The sequence below is a fragment of the Ranitomeya variabilis genome, chromosome 1 (genome assembly GCF_051348905.1).
Source record: "Ranitomeya variabilis isolate aRanVar5 chromosome 1, aRanVar5.hap1, whole genome shotgun sequence".
In the NCBI taxonomy this organism is placed as follows: Eukaryota; Metazoa; Chordata; class Amphibia; order Anura; family Dendrobatidae; genus Ranitomeya; species Ranitomeya variabilis.
In genome coordinates this window covers 899,696,780-899,713,232 of record NC_135232.1, presented here as the reverse complement: position 1 = coordinate 899,713,232, position 16,453 = coordinate 899,696,780, and the positions used below count along the sequence as shown (strand labels likewise).

Below are 16,453 nucleotides of genomic sequence, written 5' to 3'. Positions count from 1 at the left end.
TAATGCGCTAAGAAATAATTATTTTTAAAAAAATACTACTCCACATGGTCATCTGGAATGCCCCCTTTTAGGTAAAAAGCTTTATTTCATGCCAAGACGTACAAGTACAATTACATATTCAACAAAGAAAATTGAAAATTGTTTTATTATAAATATTGTTTCAATAGGGCTAGGTTCACATTGCGTTAGTGGGTGATCGCTAACGGACAGCGTTGCACAGCGAAAATGTTGCAATTAACACCGTGCAACGGGTCCGTTAGCGCACCCATTGACAGCAATGTTGTTTCAGCCTGAAGCTCATCGCTAGCGCGTGCCTTTTTCGGCTCGCGCTAGCGATGTGCCGTTCTTTTGTGGCACGCCTCGGACGCTGCAAGCGTCCGCGGCGCGCCCGAGGTCCGTTCCCCGCTCTCGCAGATCGGGGATCTGCGAGAGCGGGGACGTTAGCGCGACCCCTAAACGCGGCCCCTACAAATACATTGCGTTAGCGCAATCCGCTAGTGCTAGCGCTAAACGGATTGCCCTAACGCAATGTGAACCTAGCCTTAGGATGATCTTTTCCCATGACCATACTCTCCATATTTATCTGATCCAACCTTCTCCTATGCCCTTTTCTTTATTTCCCCTTCCCTTCTCCTGACTTTTCCTTTCACATTTTTTCCTCTGCAGTAACATTTTTTTCTCTGTTAATTCTTCTTTCTTGCTTGTTTAATTGAACAAGTTTTAGATCGCTCTGTTATGTTTTATTACTCACCTTATTGATGATAACTATAAATCCCCTTCCCAAAAACTGTGAAAACGCATACACAACACAAACCAGGTTACAAAAAAAAAAAATCTCAGTATTCTCACCTACCGGCGTTCCCGTGCAGCGTCACCGATGTTCCCGGCAGCTAGCATTCCTAGTACTACATTGCGAAATCTCGCGAGAACTTCTCACAAGATTTCGCAATGTAGTACTATGAACGCTAGCTGCCAGGAGCATCGCTGCTAGGTGAGGATATTGCAATTTTTGTTTTTTATTATTATTTTTCACATTCTATCTTGTTACTACTGATGCTGCATAGGCAGCATCAATAGTAAAAAGAGAAAGAGAGCGAGCGAGACAGAATTTCCCTGACGGGAAATTCTTCCACGCGTGCTCTCTTTGAAAAGGTGGGACCCGTCGCTGGATTGCTGCTTTTCACAGGCAGTGACGCATCCTGCGCCCATAGGCTTCCATTGTAGCCAGTGACGTGACGGGCAGCGCAGGATGCGTCGCTGACCGATTTTCCGACGTGCAGAAAAAACGTTCCTCTGAACGTTTTCTCTGCCCAACGGACCGTTTTTTTTATGCAGGATCCAGTGAAAGACGGATGAAACGGATGGCCATCCATCACAATCCATCGCTAATACAACCCTATGGGAAAAGGGAGCTGAAAGACGGAAGTGTGAAAGAGGCCTTTTTCAGCCTTCATCTGTCTCTAACAACTGCGGGTGGAGCCGCTCGCTGCTGTTAACCTGTTATATGCCTCTGCTATGACAGCGACAGTTACTGTTCTTATTACTGCCATGCAGGCCAGTGTGTTGACCCTGAATTTTACTAAATACTTCGATGCAATTTTACAGAAGTATATAGTATAAGCAATTGGACAACCGCAGGTTTATGTTCTGTAAGGGGACTACAAAGTACAGTAGAAAAAGAAATATAAAAGAGGACATATTTAATTGTGCTAAAATGAAATCTCCATTGTCCACTAGGTGGTGTAATCTTGACACAGCTGAATTTGTCTTTGTCTGCAGACTGCTAACAATAGGGTTTTTTTATTATTTCAGAACTAGCCAGAGAGCTGGACTTCACAGAAGAACAAATTCACCAAATACGAGTGGAAAATCCAAATTCCTTACAGGATCAGAGCCATGCATTGCTTAAATATTGGCTTGACAGAGATGGGAAACATGCAACAGGTAAATGATGAACCCATAACCACAGAGAGGGTCATACATTACATCTGACGTCCCGTAATATTGACTGTCTATGTAATGCTCATCTCAAGAAGTGCTGAGAAGAGGGTCGTGGTGCGGATCCACTGTGACCTAAATCCAGAGAGAAAGCAAAACAAAGCATTAATCAATATCAAATATAAAAACTGATGGAAACATTGAAAGAAAAAATGTTTATTGAGAAAATGGAAAATGTGTGTTATTTGATCCAAGGTAAAGAAATTTGCAACCATTGTGTTCTTTAAGTTGCAAAATGTATTGATATCTTAACATTGCAACGCACCCAGTGGTTTCAACTTCCTTTTCCCCAAATTTCACATTTTTCTGGTTTTGTAGCCATTTAAGGTCTTGGTTTTTTCTTGATGAGTAGTGATGAGCGAGTGTACTTGTTGCTCGGGTGACCTTCGAGTATTTATGACTGCTCGGAGATTTAGTTTTTCTTGCCGCAGCTTAATGATTTACAGCTACTAGCCAGCCTGAGTACATGTGGGGGTTGCCTGGTTGCTAGGGAACCCCCACATGTAATCAAGCTGTCTAGTAGCTGTAAATCATTCAGCTGAGGCGATGAACACTAAATCTCCGAGCACTAAAAAATACTCGGAGGTCACCCGAGCGTGCTCGGGAAAACCCGAGCAACGGGTACACTCGTTCATCACTAGTGATGAGTTGTTTTTTTTTCAAGGGCATTATGTTAGGGTGCATATGACTTATTATTATTTTTTTGTGTTATGTTTAATTTGACAGCAATGTAATTTTACTCAACAATAGCCCAAGTCTCAGACGTTGTTTTTTGCAGGGCTTGTCACTTAATAGAACCATTTCTGTGGTATATATTAATTTTTACATTTCTTAGTGTATACCAATTGATGTACAATTACAAAGTGTTAACTCGGTTTTACGGGTCGTTACACTTCCTTATGTACAATATTATGTACGATATTTGTTAGTCTTTTTTAAAACTTTTGCAGAGTAACATGTTGTAAAAGTATTAAAAAAACACATTAAAAATATGTAATGATTTTATTAGTCCTGATATTGGGTTTGTATAAGCCTCCTCACACTGTTTAACGCTTCAGATGACATAGTCAATAGTGAATAAACTGTTCACTGTATATTAGCCACTTTCATGTGCTGCAGATATATGCTCAGACAACCCCTTTTAAGTGTTTAAAAACACACATACTAAACAATAGTTTTTAAATTTTAAGATTGCTCTATGAATCTTCTGTTTAGTGGAAAGGTGTCTGAAAGCTACATGCCATTATATTAGCAATGTCAGTTACAAACTTATACTAAGTACAAACTTAGAAAGTATACTAAGTACATTAGGAATATAGTAATGGTACCTCCAAGTGTGACATTTATCTGCACCATGCTCCCAATACTTCCTATAACATTTATTGTTGTAGCTTTTCATCCTTTTTACTATAGTAGCTCTGCATCTCTCTTACTGTTGTATCATTGCATCCCTCTAACTGTTGTTGCTCTTCATTTCTTTTACTGTTATTGCTCCATATCCCTCTTACTGTTGTAGCTCTGTATCCCTTTTACTGTTGTAGCTCTGTATCCCTCTTACTGATGTAGCTCTGCATCCCTCTTACTGATGTAGCTCCTCATCCCTCTTACTGATGTAGCTCTGCATCCCTCTTACAATTGTAGCTCTGCATCCCTCTTACTGATGTAGCTCTGCATCCCTCTTACTGAGGTAGCTCTGCATCCCTCTTACTATTGTAGCTCTGCATCCCTCTTACTGTTGTAGCTCTGCAACCCTCTTACTATTGTAGCTCTGCACCCCTCTTATTGTTGTAGCTGCTCATCCCTCTTACTGTTGTAGCTCCTCATCCCTCTTACTGTTGTAGCTCTGCATCCCTCTTACTGATGTAGCTCCTCATCCCTCTTACTATTGTAGCTCTGCATCCCTCTTACTGATGTAGCTCCTCATCCCTCTTACTGATGTAGCTCCTCATCCCTCTTACTATTGTAGCTCTGCACCCCTCTTACTGTTGTAGCTCTGCATCCCTCTTACTGATGTAGCTCCTCATCCCTTACTATTGTAGCTCTGCATCCCTCTTACTGATGTAGCTCCTCATCCCTCTTACTGATGTAGCTCCTCATCCCTCTTACTATTGTAGCTCTACACCACTTTTAGTGTTGTCGCTCTGCATTCCTCTTACTGTTGTAGCTCTGCATCCTTTGCTTTGCTCTTACATACTTACAGAATAACTCAATAGTCGGGCATTCTCCCAACCTTCTAGAGACTGCTGGTAGTCGGATACAAATATATTTATATCTCATTTCAGTCATTGTTCATCCTGTTCTTTTTTTCTAATTTAGATTCCAGTCTAAACCAGTGCCTCACCAAGATCAACCGAATGGATATTGTCCATCTCATGGAATCGTACATAAAAGAGCCCATGCTACGCCATGCCAATCGCACATATGCCGATATAGAGCAGACAATTACCCTGGATCATAGCGAAGGTGGTAAAATGCTACAAACCTGCAGCAAATGGGGACCTGTCTAGAGCGAGCTGTAATGTTATGATCTTTCATTGGTGGCATTCTAACAAACCGTTCAGTATGGAGAATCTGAATGCGTATGGATATTACCATGTAGTCTACATCGTGGCCAAAACACTGACACAATTTTTTTGTTTAAAAAAAAAATCTGCTGTTTCAGTGTTTGTAGATCTGTTAGGCTAAGTTCACATTAGCGTTCAGGGGCTTTGCGGAGGGCTGCGTATGTTCTCCGTTAAGCCCCGCCTACTTCTGCATGCATCTTGCGCACCTATCTTTAACATTGGGTACGCAGGACATGCAGATGTATGCGGATGTATGTTTCGATGCATAAATCTGCATGTCCTGCGTACCGAATGTTAAAGATAGGTATGCATGACACATGCAGAAGTATGTGGAAGTAGGCGGGGCTTAACGGAGGACGTACGCAGCCCTCCGCAAAGCCCCCGAACGCTAATGTGAACCCGGCCTTAGTCAGATGTTTCTATGGTTATAATTATAAGGATTTCATATGTTGTAAACTTTCATAGACAAATACATCAAGTTTCTGGATATCACCTTCTGGGTCAACGACAACCCATTCTTGTAATAGAATCAATGGCAACATTGACCATTTCTTCATATCTATCAATGCAAATATCAATTCATTTTCAGTTTTCAATAATAGAACTTACACAAACACCAAACATCACAGTGTAAAAACACCACAGTGTAAAAGGATCCATTAAGGAATCCTGACAGCATTCATATTGCTTTTCATCCAAAGGCACAGTCATAATTTTGCCTAACAACATTGCCATGAATAAAGAATGGTATCTAAGGCTACTTTCACATTTGCGTTTGGAGCCGCTGCGGAGGGCTGTGGACTTCCTCCGTGAAGCCCCGCCCTCCGCCGCTAGCTCCGCCTACTTCTGCATGTGGCCGGCATGCGACCTGGGTACCTATATTTAACATTAGGTACGCAGGTCGTGCCGCAGTATGCGGATGCTGCCGCATGCGTCGTTTTGACGATGCGGAAAAAAAAAAAAATTGCTATGAGCTGCGTCCTACGCTGGTCTCCGCATCGTCAAAACGACGCATGCGGCAGCATCCGCATACTGCGGCACGACCTGCGTACCTAATGTTAAATATAGGTACCCAGGTCGCATGCCGGCCGCATGCAGAAGTAGGCGGAGCTAGCGGCGGAGGGCGGGGCTTCACTGAGGAAGTCCGCAGCGGCTCCAAACGCAAATGTGAAAGTAGCCTTAATAGCCTCTAAGAGTAACTTCTCTGAACAATCCAGGAATAATTTGGTGATGAGCAATTCTCTTTCCTAAATGATGGAGACCATGTCACAAGGTAAAAGTGATAACTTAGTGCCTCGATTAGCAAAGTTTTGAAATTTTAGGTCTGTAGTTAGGAAACTCCCCAGATCTCCATCTCATTGAGAACCTGTGTTCAATCCTCAGGTGGACAAACAAAGAAATTGGTATAAACTCCAAGCACTTGATTAGACAAGAATGGGTTGTCACCCGTCAGGATTTGGCCCAGAAGATGATATCCAGCATAGCAAAGTTGCATTGAATTGCAGAAGTATTGAAAAATAAGCGTCAACCCTGCTAATATTGAGTCTTTGCATAAACTGAATATATTTGTCACTAAAAGTATAAAAACGTATGAAGTGCTGATAATTGGACGTCAGTTACTACAAAGACATGTGACAAAAAGATCTAAATATACTGAATGGGCAAACTTTGTGAAAACCAAAATTTCTATCAGTCTCAATACTTTTGACCACGACTGTGTACTACCTCTGAGTTTTGAAGGCACTTTAATACTGTGCCCATAGAAGTCTTATGTAGTCCTACTATACTTCCATGTGCTCATATTGAGGTTTCTTCTTTTGGATTCTGTATGGATCCAAGAAAACTCGCAGCATATTTCATAGGTTGCCATATCATCCAATTGGTGTATTCTGGCCACACTGTTTCCACATTATCCAATATAGCTGACGTTGCTTCGTATATGAAAGAAAATATTAGTAAATCTTAGTAAATAATAGTATTTTATTTTTGTCTGGCTGTTTAAATATTGTCTTTTTTTTACATGTATGTACTCGCCTAATTACTTTACTGGGACTCACTATGTAATGTAATCTCTCTGTTTCAGGCATAGGCAAATACTGACCTATTACCAACTGTATGGAAAGTCAGTAATCTACCGGCATCTTTGTGCACTAACATGTTCTAGTTAGTTGATATTCCTTGCACTGTGTTGTGGCTTTTACTTTCAGGAGTAGTAATTGCTTGTAGTGAATTCTTCATTTATATTCGCAGGCTTTTCAGTTCTTCAGGATGAGTTTTCCAGCCCTCAAAAGCAGATCAATATTGATCATTCAGAATCACGAGGCGTTGAGAAGGGTGAACATCCTCCCCTTGTGTCTGAGGAGGACGTTTCAATCAGTTATTCATCCTTCCATGAAAGCTCAGGCAGGGCTGACGATGACAAGTCTGTTGCAGAAATAATTCGTCAACTACAGAAAGAGAAAGTAGAGGAATCCTTGTCTTCTAAACTAAAATATGTGTAAGTTTTCATCAGTTGGAAAATGGGAAAAAACTATCTGACAGTTTTTTATTTTAGTCAGGATGTAGCTAATGAATCAATTATAAATGGCTGCTACTTTTATATTCTTTATTTGACATTTATATAGATTTCTCCAGGCTGTCTGGTAGCTCATTCATTTCATCCCAGCTTTTTTGTGCATCCATGCAACATATTCACTATTATATTATTTTAATTGCTCATATTTTTACATCTGAATTTCTGGGCTTCTCCTTTGCTCCAGACCCCTGGTTTTTGTAGTCCTGCCTTGAGGAAGGAAATTGTAGTCTATTAAAGAAGTCTTGATGTGTTATCTTATTCCTTCTAGTGTTACATCCCCTGAGCTAGAGAAGAAGCTGCCAGATACTGGTGAAGCTGAAGACACCCTGAATTGTAAAGAAATGCCAGAGTCTCCTCTTGGAGTGTCTAAAGATTTAGTTAGGCCCTCTCTGGAGACTCCTGTGTCTGACCGGCATAGTGATTCTCCTATTGTTCAAGAACCAGATGATCTTCTGGAGAAGGATGAGCATGGAGAAAATAAAAATGACCTCTGCATCGTGGAATCATCGGAAGAGCAAGCCGACAAGTTAGATCGAGTCTCTGAATACCGATCACTTGGCTCATTTGAAAAGGTAAGCTCTACTAAGATCTGCCTGATATCCAAACACAGAGGCCTGTACAACAAGGTCTCCTCTTTTCGTGTCCTAAGGAGGCCATACACATAATGATTATCACTACTGATCTGGACACTTTTATGTCAATGGTTTGTTTCTGGTACTAAAAGCAGGAAAGCCTACCCGCTGATACACTTAGGGTATGTTCACGTGTGAAGTATTTGCTTTAGAATTTTTGCTTTCGAAATTCTACATTGGCATTATTCACAGTAAATTGTGTCCATATTGATGTGCTTACTAGCACGAAAATGATGCTGATATTTGTCACCATCATCCTTTAAATACGCACAGTATGAATTGACTTTCTTCAGCCATCAAATCTGCCGCTGATCAATTTACACTATGCGTGTTTTTTTTCCACAGTGCTTGGAAGAGATTTCATAAAATCTACTATCAACCGTGCTATTACTATAAAATGCTGCCTGTATATTCCAGACAGCAAATCCACTACAAATATGTCTTTTATGAATAAGTTCATAGGGCATATTCACACGTGGCAGGTTTGTTGCCAATTTTTTTTTTCTTTGACTGAAAAATGAGCTCCGTGTCTGATATAACTGATTTTTGGGCACAGATATTTCCAGAATTAATCTGCCACATGCGAATAGCTCCTTAATTTTCACGATTTCCTTTTTTGCTATTTCCTTAAAAAGCGGTACATGTGAGACATTTTGGATGATATTTTTTGTGATGCAATTTTTTTTTTATTTAAACAGCATTCATATCGAATGTATGAAAAATATTGGGGGTGGCATTGTCTTTACAGTATGTCAGTTGCTTTCTGCTACCCCTCAAAGAGTCACTTTTATTGCAGTATATATAAATAAGTTTTCTACTTGAACAATAGCACAGTCCTGTATTATGGAGCCACGGGCACTGCTTCTGGAAGAGAAAGCCTTCACAGTTTAGAATACATTGGAACATACACAGAGGTGCAATATGGACCCATAGATTTCAGGTGCCATAACATGAAGCCTTAATGTAGCTGTGTGCTTGCCTCTAACCTGACAGGATTTATAGTCATCTGAAAAATCTCATGATTGCTCTTAGTCACATTTTTTCAGAATTTATAAATGTATAAATGCCCAACTTGTTAGCATTAATGTAATACTGTATATAATATACATTCTACATATAGTTGCCACCTTCACATTGCCTGTGGAAGTATTGCCTGTAACATATTCAAAGCGTGAACAAGATGTATTGCACAATATGCATTCATGTCTTCACGAGACGCTCTGTTTACGCCCCAGGATGTATATTATTCACAGAGAAACTAATTATATTGAGGAATGTGTCACTCCGTACCTTCAGGTCTAGATCAGATATTATTACTAACAAAACATTTTAGTAAACGATCGGACAACAGTAATGCATATCAAATGTACTTGCTGTTGTTAGAGCTGCAGTGTATTTATATACATATATACTGTAGATATATTTCCATATATACTGTAGATATATTTCTATATCTACAGTCATGCAGTCATGGCTGAAAGTGTTGGCACCCTTAAAATTGTTCTAGAAAATTAAAGGGAATCTGTCACCCCAAAAATCGTATATGAGCTAAGGCCACCGGCATCAGGGGCTTATCTACAGCATTCTGTAATGCTGTAGATAAGCCCCCGATGTAACCTGAAAGGTAAGAAAAACAGGTTATATTATGCTCACCCATGGGCGGTCCCGGTTCGGTGTGGGTCCGATGGGCATCGCGGTCTGGGTCCGACGCCTCCCATCTTCATACGATGACGTCCTCTTCTTGTCTTCCTGCCGCGGCTCCGAGGCAGACGTACTTTGTCTGCCCTGTTGAGGGCAGAGCAAAGTACTGCAGTGCGCAGGCACCGGGAAAGGTCAGAGAGGTCCGGCGCCTGCGCACTACAGTACTTTGGGCAACCAAAGTACACCTGCGCCGGAGCCGCGGCAGGAAGACAAGAAGAGGACGTCATATGAAGCTAGGAGGCGCCGGACACGGACCGCGGCACCCATCGGACCCGAACCGGGACCGCCCCTGGGTGAGTATAATATAACCTGTTTTTCTTACCTTTCAGGTTACATCGGGGGCTTATCTACAGCATTACAGAATGCTGTAGATAAGCCCCTGATGCCGGTGGCCGCAGCTCACATACAATTTTTGGGTTGACAGATTCCCTTTAAGTATTTGTCCCAGAAAATTATTGCAGTTACACATGTTTTGTTATACACATGTTTATTTCCTTTGCGTGTTTTGGAACAACACAAAAAAACTGAGAAAAAAAAAGGCAAATTGGACATAATTTCACACAAAATCCCTTAAAAGGTTAGGACAAAATTGTTGGCACCCTAAACTTAATATTTGGTGGCACACCCTTTGGAATAAACAACTGCAATCAATCACTTCCTATAACCATTGTAAGATGGCTGCCAGACAGGTCCTTGAAGGGAGATAGTTATATGAAAAAGTTTGGGCACCCCTATTAATCTTAAGCTTAATGTTTTATAAAAATTGTTTTTTTTGCAACAGCTATTTCAGTTTCATATATCTAATAACTGTTGGACACAGTAATGTTTCTGCCTTGAAATGAGGTTTATTGTACTAACAGAAAATGTGCAATCTGCATTCAAACTAAATTTGACAGGTGCATAAGTATGGGCACCCTTATCATTTTCTTGTTTTAAATACTCCTACCTACTTTTTACTGACTTACTAAAGCACTTTTTTTGGTTTTGTAACCTCATTGAGCTTTGAACTTCATAGCCAGGTGTATGCAATCATGAGAAAAGCTACTTAAAGTGGCCACTTGCAAGTTGTTCTCCTGTTTGAATCTCCTCTGAAGAGTGGCATCATGGGCTCCTCAAAACAACTGTCAAATGATCTGAAAACAAAGATTATTCAACATAGTTGTTCAGGGGAAGGATACAAAAAGCTGTCTCAGAGATTTAACCTGTCAATTTCCACTGTGAGGAACATAGTAAGGAAATGGAAGAACACAGGTACAGTTCTTGTTAAGGCCAGAAGTTGCAGGCCAAGAAAAACATCAGAAAGGCAGAGAAGAAGAATGGTGAGATCAGTCAAGGACAATCCTCAGACCACCTCCAGAGAGCTGCAGCATCAACTTGCTGCAGATGGTGTCACTGTGCATCGGTCAACTATACAACGCACTGTGTTTTTTTGCCGCCATGCAATAACGCCTTTTTGCATGACCAAACAACTCAATCTTGGTTTCATCAGTCCACAGGACCTTCTTCCAAAAAGAAATTGGCTTCTCCAAATGTGCTTTTGCATACCTCAGCCGACTGTTTGTGGCGTGCTTGCAGAAATGGCTTCTTTCGCATCACTCTCCCATACAGCTTCTCCTTGTGCAAAGTGCGTTGTATAGTTGACCGATGCACAAATTCTTCTAAAACTCATTGCAGTTCTTATACACTTCAAGAAGAATCAGCTTTGCTGGAAATTGGTTCTGGTTCATTTGGAAGAACTTGCAGCCTTCAAAATTGACAATACCCTTCTGCTCTTTTGTAGGATGTCAACCTGTTATGCTCTGTAGTTCTCAGCAATTATGTTGTTTAGGTAGTCATCAGTAGGTGAGAATTACTACTGTTAATGTAAGTTCAGTAGTATGCTAGTAGGCAGTAGAATTGAATGGTTATGCTATATAAAAAGAATATTTGTCCTTATGCTACCCTAAAATAGTTCATAGCAATACTTCTGGAAGACATCTTTTTAGTGGGAAGTGTGTCCATTTTGAATAGAACAACTATAGAAAAAAGGAACATTTTAAAGGAATAGTTAGAGTTGATCAAAAAAGATTCTCAGGACCCAAATCTAGCATCTATATATGTTGTCTGTGGCCTCTGAATGATAGCCTCCTTCCTACCTGTCGGCATCCCTGTGGACTCTTCTAAATAGTAGAACTGGTGTGATGTAATGTTTGTATCACGCCGCGACAATGATGATGTTCAAGGTCTACTAATCAGAAGAGTCTATAGGGATGCCGGCAGGTTGGAGGAGCTTTGCAAGGCTCTGGTACAGCAGCCACATACTGCTGCTGGACCATGGTCCTGAGTACCAATTTGCTTAACTCTAAAAAAAAAAAAAAAAAAAAATGGTAAAGTGAAACTTCATGTAGTGATTCATTGTGAGTATTTTCATTAGAAGACATAGCCAAAATCTGGACCAGGGATCATTTCCACTTAGGCCTGGTCCTAAATATGTTAAACTTTCACAACAAAGTCACCATTTATTTTCTATTCATTTGTATACCTACTGTTCACCGCCAAGTAATCAATATATCATAAAATATCTGACATTCTTTATTTTTCTTTGACCGTAAGTGGTCTTTTAAGTAGAATACGTGTAAATTTTTAAATGAAAAGGTTTCTTTTTTTACTTTTTACATTTGTTTTAAGAATATGGTGATGTATACTACTAAGCTTCCTCCACATTCCTCAAACATTGTGACCCCAACTTCTCTGTAGAGTGTATGTGGAGAGGTAGGGGTGCGCAGTCACATACAGCAGCGGCTAGTGGGGAAGGGGGTAATTAACAATAAGATAATTTGTTTATCTAAATCATTCCTTGTAATATTTACACTTATGACCAAACGATAAATGAAGTACTCTGGAAGAATGCTTGAAATACGTTTTTAAGCTTCTACCTGAATTCCATATTTTGAATTATGGAAACAAGTTTCCGCAAATATTTTACATTATCACAACGGTTTGTTTCCTTGTCTTTTAGCCTGGTCACACTATTCCTTTTCTATTACAGAAGTGCAGTATGTGTGTAATTACAATGGTATAATTGTTTGCCTTACCCTTCGATTGGCAAAAATGTGTTTTTCCCATCATTGATTTATTATTAGTTGGTAAATTACAATTTTACATAGAATTTAAAGAGAACTTGTCGCCGGGTCAAAATTGGACAGTTTTTGCACTTATTTTTTTTCCTACTGCTCCCCTGATTATTCCATTTATTTTAAATTTGCCTTTTTTAATGGGCCTATTTATTTTTTATTGCTAATTTTTATGGTGTTTACTAACAGGCCATTGTTCACAGGAATCTCTGGGGTGTGTCTTTATGTTGATTTGCCTAATTACCCTGTGAGATACACCCCCTTGGTGAAGACCACAAAAATGACATTTTATTAAAAGGCCCATATCTCTGGAAGCATCTGTAGACTTAGAGGAAAAAAACAGAAAACTGAATACTCAGGGGAGCAATGGGAATAAAATAAGAGCATTAACTCTTTTGACCTGGCGATAAACAGGTCCTCTTTATGGAAGCCTAAGATGTAGTATTGTAAAAGAGTACCGCTTCCATGCCTCCACCAGGAGCTAGCAAAGGAGCTAGGTGAGCTAGAGACCCACTCTGATGAGGACGAGATGGTAACTACCAGGGTCGTACGTCGCCGTGTGATAATCCAGGTACACAGCGTTTAACTCCTGCACGTCCCTCAGCCAGTGGTTACTAAGTCCTGGTTACAATTGCAAGGAGTCCTTGATGGCCATGCAATGCAATTACGTACTGATTAACATGGCTGTCTGCATGATTCCCAACTAATGCATGCCGAGTTCTGTGAGTAAGCAGCACCCTCACCAATACCAGTAGAGAAAGTTGATTGTTAGCTTCTTCAACTCACCTTCAAAAGTTCAGATAGAAGACCAACCTAATCCTGATTATAGATCTTTCTGCAATGCAGGGTCGACTACTGCACTTTTGACCAAGGTCCCATGCATGAACCTAACACTTTTTTTTTCAGATTTGTTTTTAGAATTGTATTGCTAATTTTAGAAAAAAAATGTGTTTCATGCACCTACTAATGTGGATGTGGTTAAAAAAATGGATGAATTTGGTGAATGTCAGATCTTTTTTATTCTTTAGTCGGACAATATGGCAGACATCCTACCCGAAACAGTGACAGAGGAGCAGTACACAGATGAGCATGGCCATATTGTCGTAAAAAAGGTATCATATGCCAGTAATATGAAATAAAGGCATTTGTAAAGTTTCTGCTGTTAGGACTATTGAATCAGTACTGTTAATGCTATAAAAGACATACCGTATTTTCAGACTATAAGATGCATCAGACCACAGTACGCACCTAGATTTTAGAGGAGCAAAATAGAAAAAAAATTGAAGCCAAAAATGTGGTAAATTCTGTATTAAAATCCTTTATCCTGGTATATATGGCCCCCTCATACCTATCCTGGTATACATGGTCCGCTCATTCCTATCCTGGTAAAAAATATATATATACCTTATATACTCGAGTATAAGCCGACCAGAATATAAGCCGAGGCATCTAATTTTACCACAAAAACCTGGGAAAACTTATTGACTCCTGCATACTGTTGTATGCGGTGTTACCCTCTACCACTTTGTTAATAAAGGTATTTTATCTTTATATACTTTCTTGTCCCTTTATTGTCATGATCACATGTTCGGCTTTCTCTTGTTTGGTTTTCGTTGACTCCAGTATAAGCCTGGTATGTATGGCCCCCTCATTCCTATCCTGGTATGCATTATCTCCTCATCCCCTTCTTGGTATGCATGGCCTCCTCATCCCTATCCTGGTATGCATGGCCCCCTCATCCCTATCCTGGTATGCATGGCCCCCTCATCCCTATCCTGGTATGCATGGCCCCCTCATCCCTATCCTGGTATGCATGGCCCCCTCATCCCTATCCTGGTATGCATGGCCCCCTCATCCCTATCCTGGTATGCATGGCCCCCTCATCCCTGTCCTGGTATGCATGGCCCCCTCATCCCTATCCTGGTATGCATGGCCCCTTCTTCGCCATTCTGGTATGCATGGTTACCTCATTCCCGTTCTGGCATGCATGGTCCTCTCATCCCTGTCCTGGTATGTATGGTTCTTTCATCCTCATCCTGAAATGCATGCCCCCCGGATCCCTATCCTGGTATTCATGCCCCCCTGATCCCTATCCTGGTATGCATTGTCTCCATCAAAAAAGCATAAAACATAAACCATTCTACTCATCTTCCCTGCGCTCCCTCGTAGCATAGGCTACTTTCACACTAGTATTGTGCACTTCACGTCGCTATGCGTCGTTTTGTAGAAAAAACGCATCCTGCAAAAGTGCTTGCAGGATGCGTTTTTTCTACATAGACATGCATTAGCGACGCATTGCCACACGTCGCAACCGTCGTGCGACGGTTGCGTCGGACCGTCGCCACCAAAAAACGTTGCATGTAAAGTTTTTTGGTGCGTCGTGCCAGTCTTTTCCGGCCGCGCATGCGGAACTCTGCCCCCGCCTCCCCGCACCTCACAATGGGGAAGCGGATACGTTGAAAAACAGCATCCGCTGCCCCCGTTGTGCGGCGCTTTCACTTCTTGTGTCTGTAAGTCGCAACGACGCAATTAGTTGTACGATGATAGTGTGAAAGTAGCCATACTGTTCTGATGCCGTCGGCTGATTTATGCTTGTTAGCAGCGCATGTCAGTGACATCATGCGCTGCTTGCAAGCAGAGGACAGCTGCTGGAATACTCACTGGTCCCCACGCCGGGACTATGGACTTGCGGAGCAGTGAATATTCAGCATCTTTAATAACTGGCACAGTAACCTCAGCTGCAGAATTCCTGCAGTGGCCGGGCAATCACTTGTGCCTGCTACTAAAGGGAACGAATATTCCCTGTTCTCCACTCCCATGGGCATGGAGAGAAGTGAATATTCATTCTCTTTAAAAGCTGGCACACGTGATCGCCTGGCAGCTGCCGGAAGCTCGAGGCTGCGACTACTATGCCTGCTGTTAAAGATCAATGAATATTCACTGCCCTCCATGCCCATGGGAATGAAGAGCAGTGAATATTCATTCCCTTGAATAGCAGGCACACTTCAGAGCTCAGCCGCTGCAGGAAGCAGGCAGCTGCTGCTAACAGTGTGTCCGCTATTAAAGAGAAATTAATATTCACTGATCTCCATTCCCATGGACGTGGAGAGCAGTGAATAATCATTTCTCTTTAGCATCGGGCTTAAGTGTTAGCTGCAGCAGCCGGCTTCTGCCTCCTTTCACCCACTGCTCCTTCGCTCACCCACCTCCCCATCCAAAGCCACAGCAGGTACATCCGGACTATAAGATTCACCCCCATTTTCCTCCAAATGTTTGGAATAAAAAAGAGTGTCTTATATTCTGAAAAATACGGTACACTATCCTTTTTAAATAAAATACAAATAAGTTTACTAAGAACTCGATAACATCCACATATCCACATCACATCATCCAAATCCTAAAAAAATCTACAAAGTTCTGCAAGCAGGAACATGCTTGAGGCTGGACGGTTCAATCCTCTGTTTTGCTCCCCGTCAACAAAAAAAAAAGAAGCACATGACAACAGTTTTATTCCCACTCCCGCCAGAGTGCCAGCGCAGGTGTGATCGCTTCAACTCTTCCACCAGCACTTTGTGTTCACTTCTTGCTCTCTCCTTCCTTGCCCTGAAAGGGAAAGCAAGCACATCCCAGAATAGTGATGCTCCATGGGTTCCAATTATCTCCAAAATATTTCATTTTACACTATTTATTATTTGACCAATATTCATAAAACCAATTGTAGTGAGATCATCTGCCTGCCTCAGGTTCGCTGTGCAGCTTCTTTCTGAATCTCAGTGGATGCTCTCGCAACAATTGGTTTTATATGTATTGTTGAAATAATTTATTACCCCATTTAAATCTCCCCATTACATTTTTTTAAAATTAATGTCT

The 16,453-nt window shown here is 41.1% G+C and overlaps 1 protein-coding gene across 3 annotated transcripts in view; it reads left to right on the top strand.

The window, feature by feature from the left end:
• ANK2 (ankyrin 2) overlaps positions 1–16,453 on the top strand; it is a 648,838-nt gene that overhangs the window by 603,503 nt on the left and 28,882 nt on the right. For 2 of the 3 annotated variants that reach the window (XM_077278822.1, XM_077278815.1), the window contains exons 38-42: positions 1,813–1,944; positions 4,315–4,461; positions 6,813–7,059; positions 7,406–7,709; positions 13,612–13,695. In XM_077278822.1, coding sequence (XP_077134937.1) covers positions 1,813–1,944; positions 4,315–4,461; positions 6,813–7,059; positions 7,406–7,709; positions 13,612–13,695 — 914 coding nt within the window. Of the gene's footprint in view, positions 1–1,812; positions 1,945–4,314; positions 4,462–6,812; positions 7,060–7,405; positions 7,710–13,061; positions 13,155–13,611; positions 13,696–16,453 lie in introns of all 3 variants that reach the window. The other variant, XM_077278806.1, reaches the window with a different exon arrangement.